We start from the raw sequence: 16655 nt of genomic DNA on the forward strand, positions 1-16655 counted from the left end.
GAAATACCATCGAAGACAGTGCTGCAAAGGCAGAGTTATTAAACACAATCTTCCGAATTTCAAAAAAAAAAAAAAAAAAAAGAAAATGGCTCAAATGCCTCTGAGCACTATGGGACTCAACTTCTGAGGTCATTAGTCCCCTACAACTTAGAACTAGTTAAACCTAACTAACCTAAGGACAGCACACACATCCGTGCCCGAGGCAGGATTCGAAACTGCGACCGTAGCGGTCTCGCGGTTCCAGACTGCAGCGCCTAGAACCGCACGGCCACTTCGGCCGGCTTCCGAATTTCCTTCACATAAGAAGACCAAGTAAATATTCCAAAATTGGAATCAAGAACAGCTGTCAACATGAATAATTTAAAAATAGATATCCTCCCAGTAAAGAAGCAACTTAAATCACTGAATGAAAACGTCTTCTGGTCCACGCTCTATACCAGTTAGGTTCCTTTCAGTGTATGCTGATGCAATAGCTCCATACTTAACAACCTTATACAACCGGACGCTCGACGAAAGATCCGTACCCAAAGACTGGACAGTTGCACAGGTTACACCAATATTAAACAAAGGCAAGAGGAGTAATCCACTAAATTATACGACCATACCATTAAAGTTGATGTGCAGCAGGGTTTTGGAGCATATATTGTTTACGTACATTATGGATTACCTCGAAGAGAGCGGTCTATTGACACACAGTCAACACGGATTTAGAAAACATCGTTCTTGTGAAATATAATTATCTCTTTACTTATACGAAGTACTGAGTGCTATTGAAAATGGGTTTCAAATCGATTCTGTGTTTCTAGATTTCCAGAAGGCTTTTGACACTGTAGCACACAAGTGGCTTGTAGTGAAATTGCGTGCTTATGCAATATCGTCACAGCTATGTGACTGGATCAGTGATTCATAGAGGTCTCAGTTCGTAGTAACTGACGGGTAGTCATCCAGTAAAAGAGAACTGATTTCTGACGTTCCCCAAGGAACTCTTATACGGCCTCTGCTATTCCTTGTCTACGTCAACGATCGGAGCAGCAATCTTAGGTTCTTTGCAGATGGTGCTGTCGTTTATTGTCTAGTAAACTAATTAGAAGATCAAAACAAATTGCAAAACGATTTAGTAAAGATGACTTATGGTGCGAAAATTGGCAGCTGACCCTAAATAATGAAACGTGTGAGGTGAAATGTGTGAGGTCATCCGCATGAGTGCTACAAGGAACCCGTTAAACGTCGCTTACCACGATAAATCAGTCAAATCTAAAGGCCGTAACTTCAGCTAAATACCTAGGAATTACAATTACGAACAACTCAAATTAGAAAGAACGCATAGAAAATGTCATGGGGAATGCAAACCAAAGATTACGTTTTATTGGCAGAACACTTAGAAGATGCAGCAGATCTACTAAAGAGACTGCCTTTGCTACGTTTGTCCATCCTCTTTTGGAGTACTGCTGCGCGGTCTGGGATCCTTACCAGATCGGGTTAACGGAGTACATCGAGAAAGTTCAAAGAAGAGCGGCACGTTTTGTATTATTGCGAAATAGAGGAGGGAGTGTTACTGACGTGATACAGGATTTGGGGCGGGCATCGATCAAACAGACGCGTTTTATGTTGTATAGGAATCTTCTCACGAAATTGCCATCACCAACTTTCTCCTGCGAATGTGAAAATATTTTGTTGACGCCGACCTACATAGGAAGGAACGACCATCATAATAAAATTAGGGAAATCAGAGCTCCCACTGAAAGATATAGGAGATCGTTTTTTTCCGCGCGCTGTTCGAGAATGGAATAATGGAGAATTATTGTGGAGGCGGTTCGATGAACCCTCTGCCAGGCACTTAAGTGTGATTTGCGGAGTATCCACGTAGATGTAGACGTAGACGTAGATAAACAGTGTTTTAGCGTCGCACAGCAATTCAGCGCAGAGCTAGCTTCTTCAATCGCTATCCAGTGTGATTTTCAATGTAATCCAATTTGAAATCAGAATTGCTTTACAGACAAAAATTACGTTTCTAGTGAATGTAACCCAAATTACAGATACTTATGACTTGGTTTTGGCTGATCTAGTAGGCGAGGTTGGTAACGGCCTTGCAACTCTCGAATAGGTAGGTGGTAACATAGGCGACGCAAATGCACAAAAAATTCTTTTTCTATTTGAAGGAAGTCATAGCTTCAAAATTACGCCTATTGATTCTACCACCTTGAACGGTGAGCTCTGAATCGCTTTCTGGTGGACTGTCAGTGAAACAACGGGCTTCATTTAAATACGCAAGTGCCGCAACAAATGATGACATTGCCAAGCCGTGTTGCCTAGCAGTCGTCACTGTTTCACAACTGACAATTTGATCATTATGTTCATCAGCCACTATAATGCAGTCTGAAATTACAATGAGATCCAAACCATTGGCTGCTTACAGGCATCGATAAATATCAACGGGGACAGTTGAAAATGTGTGGACTTCATCGTAATTTGATTCTTCGAGGGCTGCAAGATCAGCAATGCTATCTGTTCTTTCGGACATTAACAGATACCATCCTCATAAACAATGCAGTCTTGTGTGTGTGAAGCTTCCGCTTTTACTTTTAAACTGTGGACCATTTTTACATTATAAATGTACACTGGATGTAACACAAATGTACTGCACAAATTGCGAAGAAACAACGTTACATGAACATGGGTCTGAAAACGTCATTAATCATGGGAAACACACGCGAACAGAACGCCCAACCATACCACATGCTTACAGGAGATGTTCAGAACGCCCTCCTTGGGCCTTGATACATGCATCAACCTGCCGTTGTCGTGGGTCTCGGGTGTGGTGATGTATTCTTGGAGTATTGCCTACGATTTCACAGCCTTCCATATTACGGGCACGGAGACTCTGAACGTCTTGTACTGGGGTTCCATGCACAAGAACTTCCAAACACCCCACAAATGAAATAAAAATCGAGAGAGTTTAGGTCCGGAAAGCGTAGAGATCATGCATTTGGCCTATCTCTATGTATCTATCTCTCACCGAATGTGTTATTTATAGAAGCCGACGGACGTAAGCACTAAAATGAGGAGGTGCACTCCCCCCCCCCCCCCCCCCCGTGCATGAAGTACGTGTTTTGTTGCACATCTGAAGGCATATCTGCTAGCACATCATGTACAACATTCTCTTCGAAACTTGTCTGTTGGTCCTGGTGGCAGAAAGTGAGACCCTACCAAACAGTCACCAACGCTGCCCGTCCAAACATTGGCAGAAAATCTGTACTGATGACTTGCTTCAACAATTGTATGAGGACTGCAGTCTGCCTGTACATGCTATTAAAGTTTATAATCCGATGTCGTAGAAACGACGCCTCATCCGTGTGCAAACATTGTTGAATAAACTGTTCGCAGAAGAGTACCCGTACACGAAAATCACTGACGATATTGCCTGCACACCTGGATGCAGCTGGTACTCGTGCAACATTCAGTGCCGTAGCTCCGTGTCTTGTACTGATACTATTGTTGTCGTCAACTGCATCGAGAACTGTCGTCTCCCGTTGCGGTGTCCTCGTCCTTCTAGGACTCTCCCAGTCACCAATAACAGTTTTAAACGCTCCATATTCTCTAGGTCGACGATAAGTGGTTTCAAACGTTTTCCTGTCGGGACACCTTCGTCGAGGCAATCTCTCGCGGTACAAATGTTGAGCGCGGGAGCCATTGCCGTCAGCTAATCGATACACTGCCCTCTTTACATTTGTGTACACTACCACTGCACGAGCAGAGTCTACGATTAACTCTACGTAGGAACCTGTATGCTTGCAACGGTCGTACTGATCGCTGGAACCTGTAAACAAGCAACGACGTAGGCCTACGTCGCATGGCAACAGGGACATGTAAAACAAAACACTTGTGGTGCAGAACGTAAGCAGACGTCACCAAGGGTGCACGTTCCCCACGATTCTAATATTCTGTTCGTGTGTTTCCCACGATTAATGAATTGGAGAAGATGAGTTGTAACATGGAGTTTGGTTCAAATGTCTCTGAGCTCTATGGGACTCAACATCCTCGGTCATCAGTCCCCTAGAACTCAGAACTACTTAAACCTAACTAACCTAAGGACATCACGCACATCCGTGCCCGAGGCAGGATTCGAACCTGCGACCGTAGCGGTCGCGCGGTTCCGGACTGAAGCGCCTAGAACTGCTCGGCCTCCGCGGCCGGCTAACACGGATTTTCCTGAGCCATCTTCGTACAACATAATTTCTTCGTCTTCTTGTAAGGAATGTGTCCTACAGTTTGCAGCATATAACACTAATCGTGGTATCGTTGAAGAACGGTTAAAAGGGCGCAGTTTGTGCCGTACATTTTTGTTAAGCCCTGTAGTTTCCATATTTTGCCACATAAATACCTGTAAAATATTTAGCTTACACAAAGTCACACCGTAATTATTACAACGAAGGGTCCCCTTTGAAGTGAGGAAGGCAAAAACTTCATTTCACAAATGACGCCAACAGCAAAGTAGTGCTGAGCTAAAGGGAAGAGAGAAACCGCGGCGCCGCCCCCGACTCACCTTGTGCACCCAGTCCTTGCAGTCGGTGTCGCCGATGCAGCGGTCGAGCGCCTTGGGCGTCAGCACCAGCAGGAAGTGCTTCGCCTGCCGGATGCTCTGCAGCAGGTTGTTGTCGAACTTGCCCGCCTCCAGCCTCTCCACGTCTATGAAGACGGAGAAGCCCCGGAGCTGCAAGTGGACCTTCAGTAAGCTGGAAGGCGAACACAGGGTGCGTTCAGTCGACAATAGCTGCCAGACTATCTGGAGAGTATAATTGTCAGGCCGGTCGGGGGAGAGTTACCTCGCCAGTTGGGAGCCGTTGGAGCGCCTGTAGCTGACGAACACGTCGAGCGACTTGTCGGGGCTCTCGTCGTAGGAGCTGCCCAGCCCCGTCTCCATCTCCCTGATGGAGTTGAGGATGCGCAGCCGGTGTATGCTGTTGGTGATGCCGCACTCGTTGGCCAGCTGCTCCTCGGACAGGGACCTGATCGAGTCCTTGTCGACGCCCGCGTTCAGCATCGAGTACGTGTAGATGGAGAATTCCGGCCCGATCGTCTGCAGGAACGTGTTGAGGTTGCCGGCGTCGCGGCTGCTGTAGTCGGCCATCTTCTTCAGGTTCTGCAGCTCCCTCGTAAACCTGGCAAGAAGACGCAGAGCTCAGGCGGTCCGTAATACTGAGGAGCTACGGGGCACGCACCTGCCGGCGCTCGGCTTACCCACCTCCTCCTGCGGATGCCGTTGGCGATGCCGATGTCGTCCCTCAGGTTTTCCTCGGTCAGCTGCAGCAGCAGGTCGCCGTCCACCCTGCTCTCGGTGAAGTTGTTGGCGTACTCGGCAAAACCGATCTGTAAAGCGACGAGAGACGTAGAGCAGATGGTGACACAGAGGCTGCGCGCGCTGCCCGCTTCGCGCCGTCTCGTGCGCCTGGTGTGGATTCCAGCAACTCTCCGACACACACATATGCGATATACAATTTATTTATTGCTTTCGATCGTTCCGACAGCCAACACAAAAAGAGAGAAAAAGAAAGACGCAAATCCTCATTGTGCGTTCGGAGTATGGAAGATATTCAGACGCTGCAAAGACCACTTTAAAGTTTGAAAACCCTTACTCTAAGCGAATGAGAAGCTACCTCTGACCCTGGTTCAAACAGTTTTCTAACACGTTTAAGAACACTGCCGAACATTTCGTCTTCCTGTCGCGACTTCGAAGCCCGTGTCTGATTCTAAACCGACATTAACAGGGACTGATGCACGGCCTCTCACAGGAAACTATACCTTGCACCTTGTAAATCATATTCTTATGCTTGATAGCATAACACTGAATGATTTTAAATAAAGGACAGCTACAACACAAGGAAACTAGAAGAGTCTGGTGGCGTTGTGACGACTTTCCAAACCACCCCCCGAAAGTGATTGACGGCCTCTACATTTAAACTCATATGTCGCAGTGACCGGACCGAATAGTTGACAACTATACGTTCCATTTCTAGGGATGAGTAGAGAGGATGACCGTGTGTGTGTGTGTGTGTGTGTGTGTGTGTGTGTGTGTGTGTGTGTGTGTATGTATGTGTGTGTGTGTGTGTGTGTCGATGGAGGAGGCTGTGGGGTAATTTAGCGATCTCTGTAAAAGTAAGCACAGAAAGCCTCAGAAAGAAAGCAGGATCGTACTTCGAAAACGCGGCTTAGGAAATTAGGTCGGTAAATTCGATAAGAAGGAATAAGAATGATTAATCGGTTGTGCTGGGATATAGGAGGGTTGAGAACATTTGCATGTGTTGAGAGCTGGAAGGGTAGGAGGTTAGGAGCGCATTCAGTATTATTTTCGTGAACAAGTTCTGTTGGGGTAAGAATTTGAATTTACAAATAAGCTGAGAAAACACGAAAGCGAGCGTTAACTATTTCTGGGGGCAGAATAAAATTTCGGAGAGGCTGACTGGGCTCTTATTTTTTATACATAGTCAGTTATCATTTTAGATTGTGAAGAGAGGGCAGCGCTGGGATGTGTGCAGATGGTGTGTGTGTGTGTGTGTGTGTGTGTGTGTGTCAACTCGCTCTCTCGGCTATTCTGACAACAGACGTGAAGGTGGAGATGTGTCGTAAATAGACCGGCAAGCAATGGAATGCGGCCTTAACATGTGTGTTGGACCGCAGTGAGTTAGGACTGTGAAAGACGACACGCGCTGCCTGGCTTGGATAGTCATGTTCGGCGTCTAGGTGATACGAATTTCTCCGGTGTTAGGTGTGAATGCGGTTGTCATCGAGTCGTGTTTGAGGGGTCGAACAGAGACCTTTGAGTGAATTGAGAGCTGTCGGACGTATGACTTAGTGTGGGACAGGTTGATTGCGTGCGTCTGTTATTTTACTATGCGTTATTTAGACAGATTACGAGTACTGAGGGTGTTTACAGTTATGTGTACTGCATTATTTACGAGCAGTTTGATATTGTGCACCGAAATTAGGAGCTCTCTGCGTGTCTGCCGACTGTGCAACATTACACCAGGTACATCAGGGCGAGTGTTTTTTGTTTGAGAGTGATAGATATACTCGTTAAGTATTTGTGGGACGATATAGAATATGAGAGAGTTCGAGTTGGTTATTATTTTTTCTGCTTGGAGGTTTTGTTAGATCGAATTGCTGAGGCAAGTAGCTTCGAGAGCGCGAGGGATGTGATTGCAGCATATCTCTGTCTCTCAGCGATTAACTACAGGTGGGGCGAGCGATGTTCTCGGCTTAGGTACTGGGGGTGTGCCCTGGCCATGTCCTAGACCGTGTGGATTGAACAACTGTATTCAGGTCATAGTTTAGCTAGAATATTTACAGAGGAGTATGTCCGACGCGAGTGTGAAGGTCCAAGCTGTGACGTGGGTGGTCTCGCGCTCGTGGTGCGTGAGAGAGGTAACACCGACGATTTTGAGTCATCACAGGTGACTTAGGTTAGTGGCTTTGTTTGCCACAATTTTCTTGTGTTGGTAGCGGAACACGAACTGACCATCAGAATTCAAACTTGGCTTACTTGTATAGACAAAATGTGATATAGGTTCATGTAGGTTAGTAAACGGCAGTAAACATTAGTACACGTTGGCCAACGAACATGGGTCGGTAAGGGGATGTGCTGGTCGGTAGGGACTTTAACGATTTCATTCCAAGTCCAGGTGATCGGGCACTGGCAAAAATTGATTCTAAGTCTAGGTGGACGTGGCACTTTTCCGCATCAGAGAGGTTAATTAATTGATCAATTTAATTAAGTAGTCATGCGAATTTTGTTACATTCACTTGCGGAGGTACTAAGCTAGGCGCACGCGATGGCTCGTGTGTACGGGCGTGTGTTTTCGCGACGATCTTGGATTAGGTAAGTGCAGAATGTGGATTGAATAATGCGAGTTGGGTGATCAATTAACTTACCGAGGGATGTCGTGGCGAGCACATGTGCTGCACCACCTGTTCTACAGGCACGGTGGATTCCACTCTCGAGCAAACTGTGGCGCCAAAAGTGTAGCAGGGTGTTCTCGGTCGCACAAAGACACGTGACGGATAGCGAACGGTCAGCATATGCAGGTTTGAACGTGTCCAGCAAAACAACTTTCGCGTCAAAAGTGTGGCAGGGCGTTCTTTGTCCACCGCGTGCTGAGCCGAACGGCCGACCGTTGTGTGATTCCGCTCCCAGGCAAACAATTTTGGCGGCAAATGTGCGGAGGCGACGAATACACGCGGTGAACGGACAACGGACCGTTGTGACGTCGACCTCGACAAGTTCCAGCGTGTCCAGCGAAAACATGTTTACGACGTGGGAGCGATCGCCGGTCCAGCGGCTAGCGCGGGCCGGCGCCCAGTGCGCGAGCAGCCAGCAGCCAGCAGCCGCCTCACGTGACCGCCGTCGGTAGCGTCTGGGTGGCGACTGCACTGCGTGTTGCTGCCATCTCAAAGATGCGTACTGATAGTGATGGAGAACAAGTGATGACCGTACTGCTTGAAATACACACTTCAGTCCATTTCCCCCTGCAAAATCAAACGATGTGACTTACGATACTACAAGTGCGACTTTGATAGGTTGTTGTTGTTGTTGTGGTCTTCAGTCCTGAGACTTGTTTGATGCAGCTCTCCATGCTACCCTATCCTGTGCAAGCTTCTTCAACTCCCAGTACTTACTGCAACCCACATCCCTCTGAATCTGCTTAGTGTATTCATCTCTTGGTCTCCCTCTACGATTTTTACCCTCCACGATGCCCTCCAATGCTAAATTTGTGATCCCTTGATGCCTCAGAACATGTCCTACTAACCGGTCCATTCCTTTTGTCAAGTTGTGCCACATACTCCTCTTCTCCCCAATTCTATTCAATACTTCATCATTAGTTTTGTGAAAAAAGTTAAGTGACCGCGAAAGTTCGTAGGATGTGGAGTATTACGTACGTGTGATCGATTATGGTGTTGGGATTTGAATTTGTGATAGATCTTTGTTATGGATGTAATGCAAATGGCTTTCTCGCCGCGAAAATCGGACTTCTTGAATAAATAATAAAAAATAGATGTACAGTTTTCGAGACATTATCGTGTTGGAATTTGAATTTGGCGCAATTTTCTAGACCAATAATAATAACAATAAATAATAATAAATGATGAATGATAATGAATAATAATCAATAATAATAAAGAGAAGTACGGTTTTGCAGTCATTATCGTGCTGGAACTTGAGGCGCGAATTTTCTCTTGGAGGTAGGCCACTAATAATAAATAATAATAATAAATGATAACCAATAATAATAAAGAAGTGTGGTTTTGCAGGCGTTATCATGTTGGAATTTGAATTTCGCGCCAATTTCTTCTGGAGGGTTAGGTTAGTGGACATAGCCCAATTGGACTATTTTCCCGCCAAAATTCAAATTTCCCGCCATTTTTTCTAGCGTTTAGGTTAGTGGATTGGCCTATTTTCGCGCCAAAAGTCGCCATGTTGGATGACGTCCTGTGCTGTTGCCAAGTCAACATGCTGTCATCTTGGATGGCGTCATCGCCGACATCTTCAATAAATTTGGCAACAATGGGAAGTTGGGTGGCACCGGCCTTGCCCCACTACTAATGCACTGCGTGCTTGATTAGAAAACACGATTTATGAATAAGAGTGTTATTTTCGAACGTTCTACGTAAATTTCGGAGATATTGTAACGAGCGCAATGTGAGATAAACGAAATACGGAAGATTCGTCTTGCTAGATGCATGCTGTAGCTGCTCTGGTTGAGCAGAATTCCATTAAACTGCACGAAGTTGTTTGTTCCGGAGAAACTTGGGAAACAGGACCACGAGAACGTCGACAAGCAGCACCGAAAATAAGGTCTTAAATGAGAGCTCTACTGGTCTTTTTGTGCCTCTGTTTTGCTTCGGCGCACGGTCGGCGCTTGTCACTGAGGCACTTGGCGCAGTTACTCACAGTGCTGCGCGTGCCACAACTGTCTGCGTGTAGTGAAAATGAGCGAACGTTTTTTTGTTAATGTTTGCCAATCGTGTAACTGAGGCGGGACTTGCGCGAAAGACAGGCGTTCACCTGGTGGGATTGTGGGAGGACGGCTGGCAGCCGCTTCCACCCTCACCGGCACACACCGACCCTCGTCTGGATCCGATCCGCAGCCGGCGGGCCCCGCCACCCCTGAACCGGCACTCTGACACGCTCGGCTAGCGGGACAAGTCGGAAAAGCGCTCTGTGCACAACTGTTACCAAAAAGTCGGGGTAGAGAAACTGTAGGTCGTACGGCAAACACGTAGATTCAAATGGCAGAGCCATATGGAGAGGGCCTAATTGGACTACGGATAAAAGAAGGCTTAGAAGTAGACCCAAATAAAATGTACCGACATACAATAGGAGAGGAGATGGATAGCAGAGAAAATTTTGCCGTCTCGTTCGGAGAACCGCAGTGGTTGCTACTGGATGGAATAAAACATCGCTACAACTAAATACGTACGACGCAAGCCGCCATGCGGTGCACGGCAGAGGGTGCCTCGTATCGCTGTAGGTCACTCCCTTTGCTGTCCCACTCCTCGCAAGTGGAGTGACGGTCTAATCACTCCGTGCGAGCCCTAACTTGTCCTCACACGGAATGTGCGTTGGTGGCGGCATAATAGTTCTGCAGTTGGCTGCAAAAGGAGGTTCTCTAAATTTTCTCAAAGGTCTTTCACGAAAAGAACGTCGTCTTTCCTTAAAAACGTTCCCATATGAGTTCACGAAGCATCTCTGTAATACTCTCGAGTTGACCGAACCTACCAGTAACGAATCTCGCAGCATATCTCTGAAATGTATCGATATATTCCCTTTATCCATCCTGGTGAGGATCCCAATCTTTCGAGCATTACTCAATACTGGGTCGATCGAGTATTCTATAAGCGTTCTCCTTTATAAATTAATAAGCTACAGTTCCCTTGACTTCTCCCAATAAGGCTATGCCGACCACACGTCTTTCCTACTACCAACCTTGCGTGTTCGTTCCATCCCTTTGCAACTTTACGCCTAGAAAACCGTTAATGAATACGAGTATCTCAAGCAGCGAAGCACTAATACTTTAACTAAACATTACGGACTTGTCTTTATCTACTCGTCAGAACTAATTTGCATTTTTTACATTTAGAGCCAGCTGCCATTCATCACACCAAACAGAAATTCTGTCTACCGAGGTAATGGTCCAATCTGACATGTTGAAACCCATCCTGAAATTTTTGTCACGAGAAGAATACACAGAAAGAAATGCAGTGTCAAAATTTTAGCTGCTAAGGCGCACTGCAAGTATTTAAAAAATTTAAAGTTGTTCAGTTTTTCCGCATGAAGCCCTAGCGTGCGAGCCGGCAAATAAGCGGACACAACCTCGACAAGAGGACGTGCTGCAGTGCAGTGCCAAGTTCAAAGAGCACAAACGCGAATTTTAAGCACTTAAATAAAAAATGTGTCGAATTTTGAATAACTTGCAGTTCATATCGACAGCTAAACTGTTGCAGATGAAGCTGTTACACAAGTGACTAGCAAAAAGAGAAAAGGCTTTGCATGCTGTTACATTACAAACAACTTCCACCAGTCGGGACTTCAATTCGTTGAGATGAAATATTTTCTAAAGATTTTTGTATCACAGTTCTTCTGATAATTTTTAATAATGAATATTTTACTAACAAAGAAACAGTTCTTTGTTTATTCACTGTTGTCGTCACAAAAATATGAAATGTGTATTGGATGACGAAAAAAGACATTTTACAAGGCACTCCTGGCAAAAGAAACACTAACGCATGTAGGCACTACACACAGACTGCCAGATTTATTTAGACAGAATTGGGATGCAGTAAGAAAGGTCGTTGTTGTTGTTTTGCATATTGTGATGCGTAACTGGTATACTCGATCAGACTCGTAAAACGTAATGATGGAAACTGACAATGCACGAATGTTTTAGTTTAACAACACTGTTACGCTGATGAAGATGAAATGCCAAAGAGCTATCGGAAATTGTGCTGCCAGACAGTTTTCTGAAAAATCCATTACACTGTCGAAAAATTTCCTTGCTGAGGGGCTTAACGACACTATTAGTTCCGCATTATAATTAGTTCCGAATTATATTAACAGTTTTTGCGTCCTCCTCCTAAAGACAGAGGTATTGTGATGCCCAAGATAAGAGTCCAACAAAAGCAATGAATTATTTCCTGTTACTGGTAAAACGATGTTTCGGATCTAGTACTGAAAATTATTCTCTTCCATTTTTGCAGACTTTGCTACGCCGTTTACTACTAAACAGTCTTATTTTTCACGTTTTTCCCCAAATTTGCCTCGAGGTTCCCGAAAACAGTTATAAAACTGTGGAAACGGCAATCCACTGATACTTATCGCTGGCACTGTTGCATACGAATGTGTCGAAACTTTGATCGACGACACAAATGAGCGTCCCGTATAGCAGCCTGTCATCAGCAAACAGTTGCTGACTGCTGCTCACCGTGTCCGTGACATCGTTTATACGTACAGAGGACAAGAGGCGTCCCGTCACACTTCCCTGGTGCATTCCTGACGACGTTCTTGTCTCTGACGGGCACCCGCTGTCGAGAACAGCGTACTGGGTTTTGTTGCTTAACAAGTGTTCGGACCACTCACATATGTGGGAACCTGTTCCCGTCAACAGTCTGCAGTGGAGTAGTGTGTCAAACGCTTCCGGAAATCTAAGAATCCTCGGTCCGCAGAGCGTCGTGTGAGAAAAGGTCATACGGAGTATCACACAAGAGATGGTCCTAAATCTATGCTGACGTGTTGACAGGATTATTTTTGTCTCGAGGAAATTTAATATATTCGAACGTAGAGTATTATCAAGAACTCTGCAGGAAACCGACGCTGAAGATATTGGTCCTTCCTTTCTCTTACCTTATATACAGCAGCCACCTGCAACTTTTTCCAGTCGCTCGTGACTGCTCTGGGCGAGAGATTCGCGATAAAAGCAACTCAGGCAAGGGGCCAACGCCGAAGGTCGCTCTCTGTAAAAGCAACTTGGGTTTGATCGGATCTGGTGACTTGTTTGTTGTTTTCATCTCTTTCCTTTGCTTGTCAACGTCAGGGATGGCTATTTGTATGTCCTCCATATAGGAAGTCGTGTGACATTCGTGTGGATGTCCAATCGCCTGCGTGAATAATAACGCAAAATAAAAAAAATATTTGCTTTCCCTTTGGAGTCTTGTATTGCCACACGAGAATGGTCGACGACTTACTGTGCAGAAGACACGACTCTGTTCTAGATTTTACGTAAGGCCAGAATTCTCTCTGGTTCTCGGCACGAAGTTTTGCTACGTTATGACGGTGGAATTTGTGGATGCTTCACCCATCGACGTTTTATCATTGCATAAAAGATTGCGCCTGTGGTTAGAGCCCAAGGACTGCGGGACTGACACAGTAATGAAACGTAGATGGTTGGCTACATTACTGGACTCGGGGAATTAAAGAGTCACGCTGAGTAATCGTACTGGTATAGTTCTACGTGCAATGGCTTACTGTCGTGCCTTTAATTGTATAGTCTGGTAATGTCCTACGTTTAAACGGTTGTGTGTTTTGATGAGTTATTACACTCCGACCAATACATTGGCAAACAATGGCGAAACTGCTTCAGAGCCTAAACTGTGCTGCAATGGAAAAACACGTTCTACTTCATCCAGTATGTCGATGACTGGAATACGTTTAGTGGCTGCGGGCCCTGTCGACACCGAGATACCGGAGGAAGGTCAGAGTTTAACGGTATCGCCGTCGGTAAGAGCACGGACGGACCACCGATTCGGAGGGGAAGAAGAAGAAGAAGAAGAAGATGAAGAAGAAGAAGTGAGTAGCGGTGTTAACGGACGCTAAATGAGTGACGGGACGATCACCTGCTTGACCCACTCCCTGACGTCCTCCGTCGACCAGAGCGGCACCTGCTGGCTCAGCTTGTGGGGGACCTCCTCGCCGATGAGGCGCAGCGCCTGGGCCGCGTACTTGGAGGCGACGGCGTTGGGGCAGCTGGCCACCACCTTGAGCGGCTCGATGGCGCCGATCTCGCGGAAGAGCTCCGTGTTGCCCTGCTGCTTCTTGATGCCCGCCTCCATGCAGAAGTGGAAGGCGGCCAGGTTGCGCGCCTCCTCGCGCTTCGAGCTGAGCACGGGCACCAGCCTCTGCAGCCAGTTCTTGCTCTGGCCGTGGGCGTGCGCGTGGTTCGACTTGGCGAACTCGAACGGGTTGTGGGTGGTGACGAACGGCTCGACCAGGTCGAGCGTGCCCGACTTGAGCACGGCCGCCTCGATCTCCTTGTTGGCGACGAGCACGGCGATGGCCAGGCAGGCGTAGTACTTGATGTTGTCGTCGTTGTGGAAGGCGAGCGGGAACAGCCACATGGGCACCTTGCGCTTGATCATGGCCTCCTGGTTCTCGGCGCCGCCGTACAGCGACAGGTTGGCGAGCGCGCCCGCGCAGTTGCGCAGCGTCTCCACGTCGTTCTTGCGGCACTCGAACAGCACGGCGTCGAGCCCGCCCAGCCGGATGACGTCGCTGCAGGTGCCCTCGCTGTGCTTGAAGAGGTGCTCGAGGATGCCGGTGCCGACGCGCGAGTGGTCGACGGTGCTGCCGCGCGAGTTGCGGATGCACACGCACGCCACCTTCACCACCTTCTCGAGGCCGCACTCGACGACGTGCGCGCGGTTCTCGGTGGTGAGGCACTGCTCGAGCAGGCGCGCGCTCGAGAACTGCAGCTCGCCGTCGTCGGACGAGCAGTTGCGCACCAGCATGTCGAGCGCGCCGCACACGCGCAGCGCGTTGCACAGCGAGTAGCCCAGCTCGTGGCCGTGCCGCGGCACCGACCACGCGCGCCGCACCAGCTCGTTGACGCGGTCCAGCGCCTGCGGCACGCGCGCCGCCGCGCCGCCCCCGCCGCCCCCGCCCCGCTCCAGGCTCTGCACCAGCCGCTCCAGGCACTGCGAGTACTTGACGATCACCTTCTCCACCTCCTTGGGGTTCGAGTTGGCCGACAGCTGGTCCAGGTCTTGGAACGTCTCGCTCAGCAGCTCGTCCTCCGCCGATCTGAGGTGGCCGTTCACCAACTGACTCATCTGCGTCAAAAACACGAGTACGTTACAATCCGTTCTGAAACGCACACTACGCATTAGTGCCAGACGTACGGCCCGTTATCTTTTTTTTTTTTTTTTCTCGAGTGTCCGGCGATGTCGGCACCAGTAAAACAGTATAATGACTAGAGTTGTGACTGACGAAACAAACTTTCACCTAACCGAGTCTTTTGGGTTTCACAGTATTCTCGGTGGCTCACTCATATAGTTCCACAATAGAAATGCAAAGATTTCTGTCTTTCAGCTTTCGCCTACTGCTAGGATTTGTTTCTGTAACTTTCACCTGTGGTAATGATCTGTTAATTTGAAAAACGCGAGGTTCCACCGTGCTTCCGATTCGACATTAAACTGTCGGTATAAAGTGGCCTGGAAACTAAGCTGAGATACCCGGAGGAAGGCGAGGACGGGACGTACCGGCTCCGGTAGGACCGTGCTCTCTGAAGCGGGCTGGCGTCAGTAGCAACATCCCAAAATCTCTCAAGTAGCTCACACCGTCTTCATCAGAGAACTACAAACGCGTGAACACACATTAACACTTCACACTTTTTCGGTAAGTTGGGTACAGTGTACCCATTATACAAAACACGCGCCACATTTTCTGCAGCTAGTCATTTGCAACAACGGTTACTGAATTGTTGTGTATAATGTAACATCGTGATTCTAATTATTTTAGGCCATAATGGCTTTGTGTGTGAACCGTGACTGTGTGGGGTCATTATTTATTTGTAATTTCTGCTACCCCCACTTTTTTATTTTTTCGTTTTATGTTTAATCTAGCATAATACAAAGCGTTTCGAACATGTTCTGTTCATCTTCATACGTTTATACATACATACAGAGAATTCTTACTTAAAAATAAACCGTCTTCAACTAGATTAACCTAGAACTCTTTGTCCATTGTTTGTTACTTTAGTGGTTGATGTAGCATTTCGGGGGAGGGGGGAGGGGCCAGTGGATGGCCAAAAATCGATGTCAGTGGTGTCTTCTGCTCGTTTTTTTCCTTGTGGTTGACTATGTAATCCTTTACCCGTAGATGAAACAGTTGAGATAATAAGAATGAACCTATTGAGAAAAAAGACAATGAGCAAACCAGAAATCATAGAACTTATAGATGTACTTAATTAGTAGTTTCACATAATTACTTCTGCTTTAACAATAAAATTTACAAGCAGGACCTGGGACTAGCAATGGGAAGCTCTCTCAGTGGCCTAATAGCTGAACTATTTATACACCATATAGAAAAAAATACTGACTGAGAACATCACAAGCAAAGTAGATGACACCCTCATTGTATTTGATAGCAAAAGTATGAACTGACAAACCTTTGTAACAAATTCAACAGCCTACATAGATATATTCTTTTCACCCTTAAACAGGAAGAGAACAACACCATACCTTTTCTTGACATAAAAATATCAAACCAGAACCAAAAGGTATCTTTCAATGTTTACAGAAAACTTACTGGCACTGACACCACTCTACGCATCCCTCCTCCCACGAAATAGCTGTGCTTTACAGAGCACACAAATTTGCACTGCAACATACAG

The 16655-nt window shown here is 46.9% G+C and overlaps 1 protein-coding gene across 5 annotated transcripts in view; it reads right to left on the minus strand.

Annotated features, from left to right (window-relative positions):
- Positions 1-16655, minus strand: part of LOC126163955 (NAD(+) hydrolase sarm1) — a 1073782-nt gene that overhangs the window by 25647 nt on the left and 1031480 nt on the right. For 4 of the 5 annotated variants that reach the window (XM_049920199.1, XM_049920200.1, XM_049920201.1 and 1 more), the window contains 4 exons: positions 13882-15093; positions 5243-5367; positions 4824-5159; positions 4544-4733 (listed from right to left, as the gene is read on the minus strand). In XM_049920199.1, coding sequence (XP_049776156.1) covers positions 4544-4733; positions 4824-5159; positions 5243-5367; positions 13882-15093 — 1863 coding nt within the window. Of the gene's footprint in view, positions 1-4543; positions 4734-4823; positions 5160-5242; positions 5368-13881; positions 15094-16655 lie in introns of those variants that run through there. The other variant, XM_049920203.1, reaches the window with a different exon arrangement.

The sequence above is a fragment of the Schistocerca cancellata genome, chromosome 1, assembly GCF_023864275.1.
Source record: "Schistocerca cancellata isolate TAMUIC-IGC-003103 chromosome 1, iqSchCanc2.1, whole genome shotgun sequence".
NCBI lineage: Eukaryota > Metazoa > Arthropoda > Insecta > Orthoptera > Acrididae > Schistocerca > Schistocerca cancellata.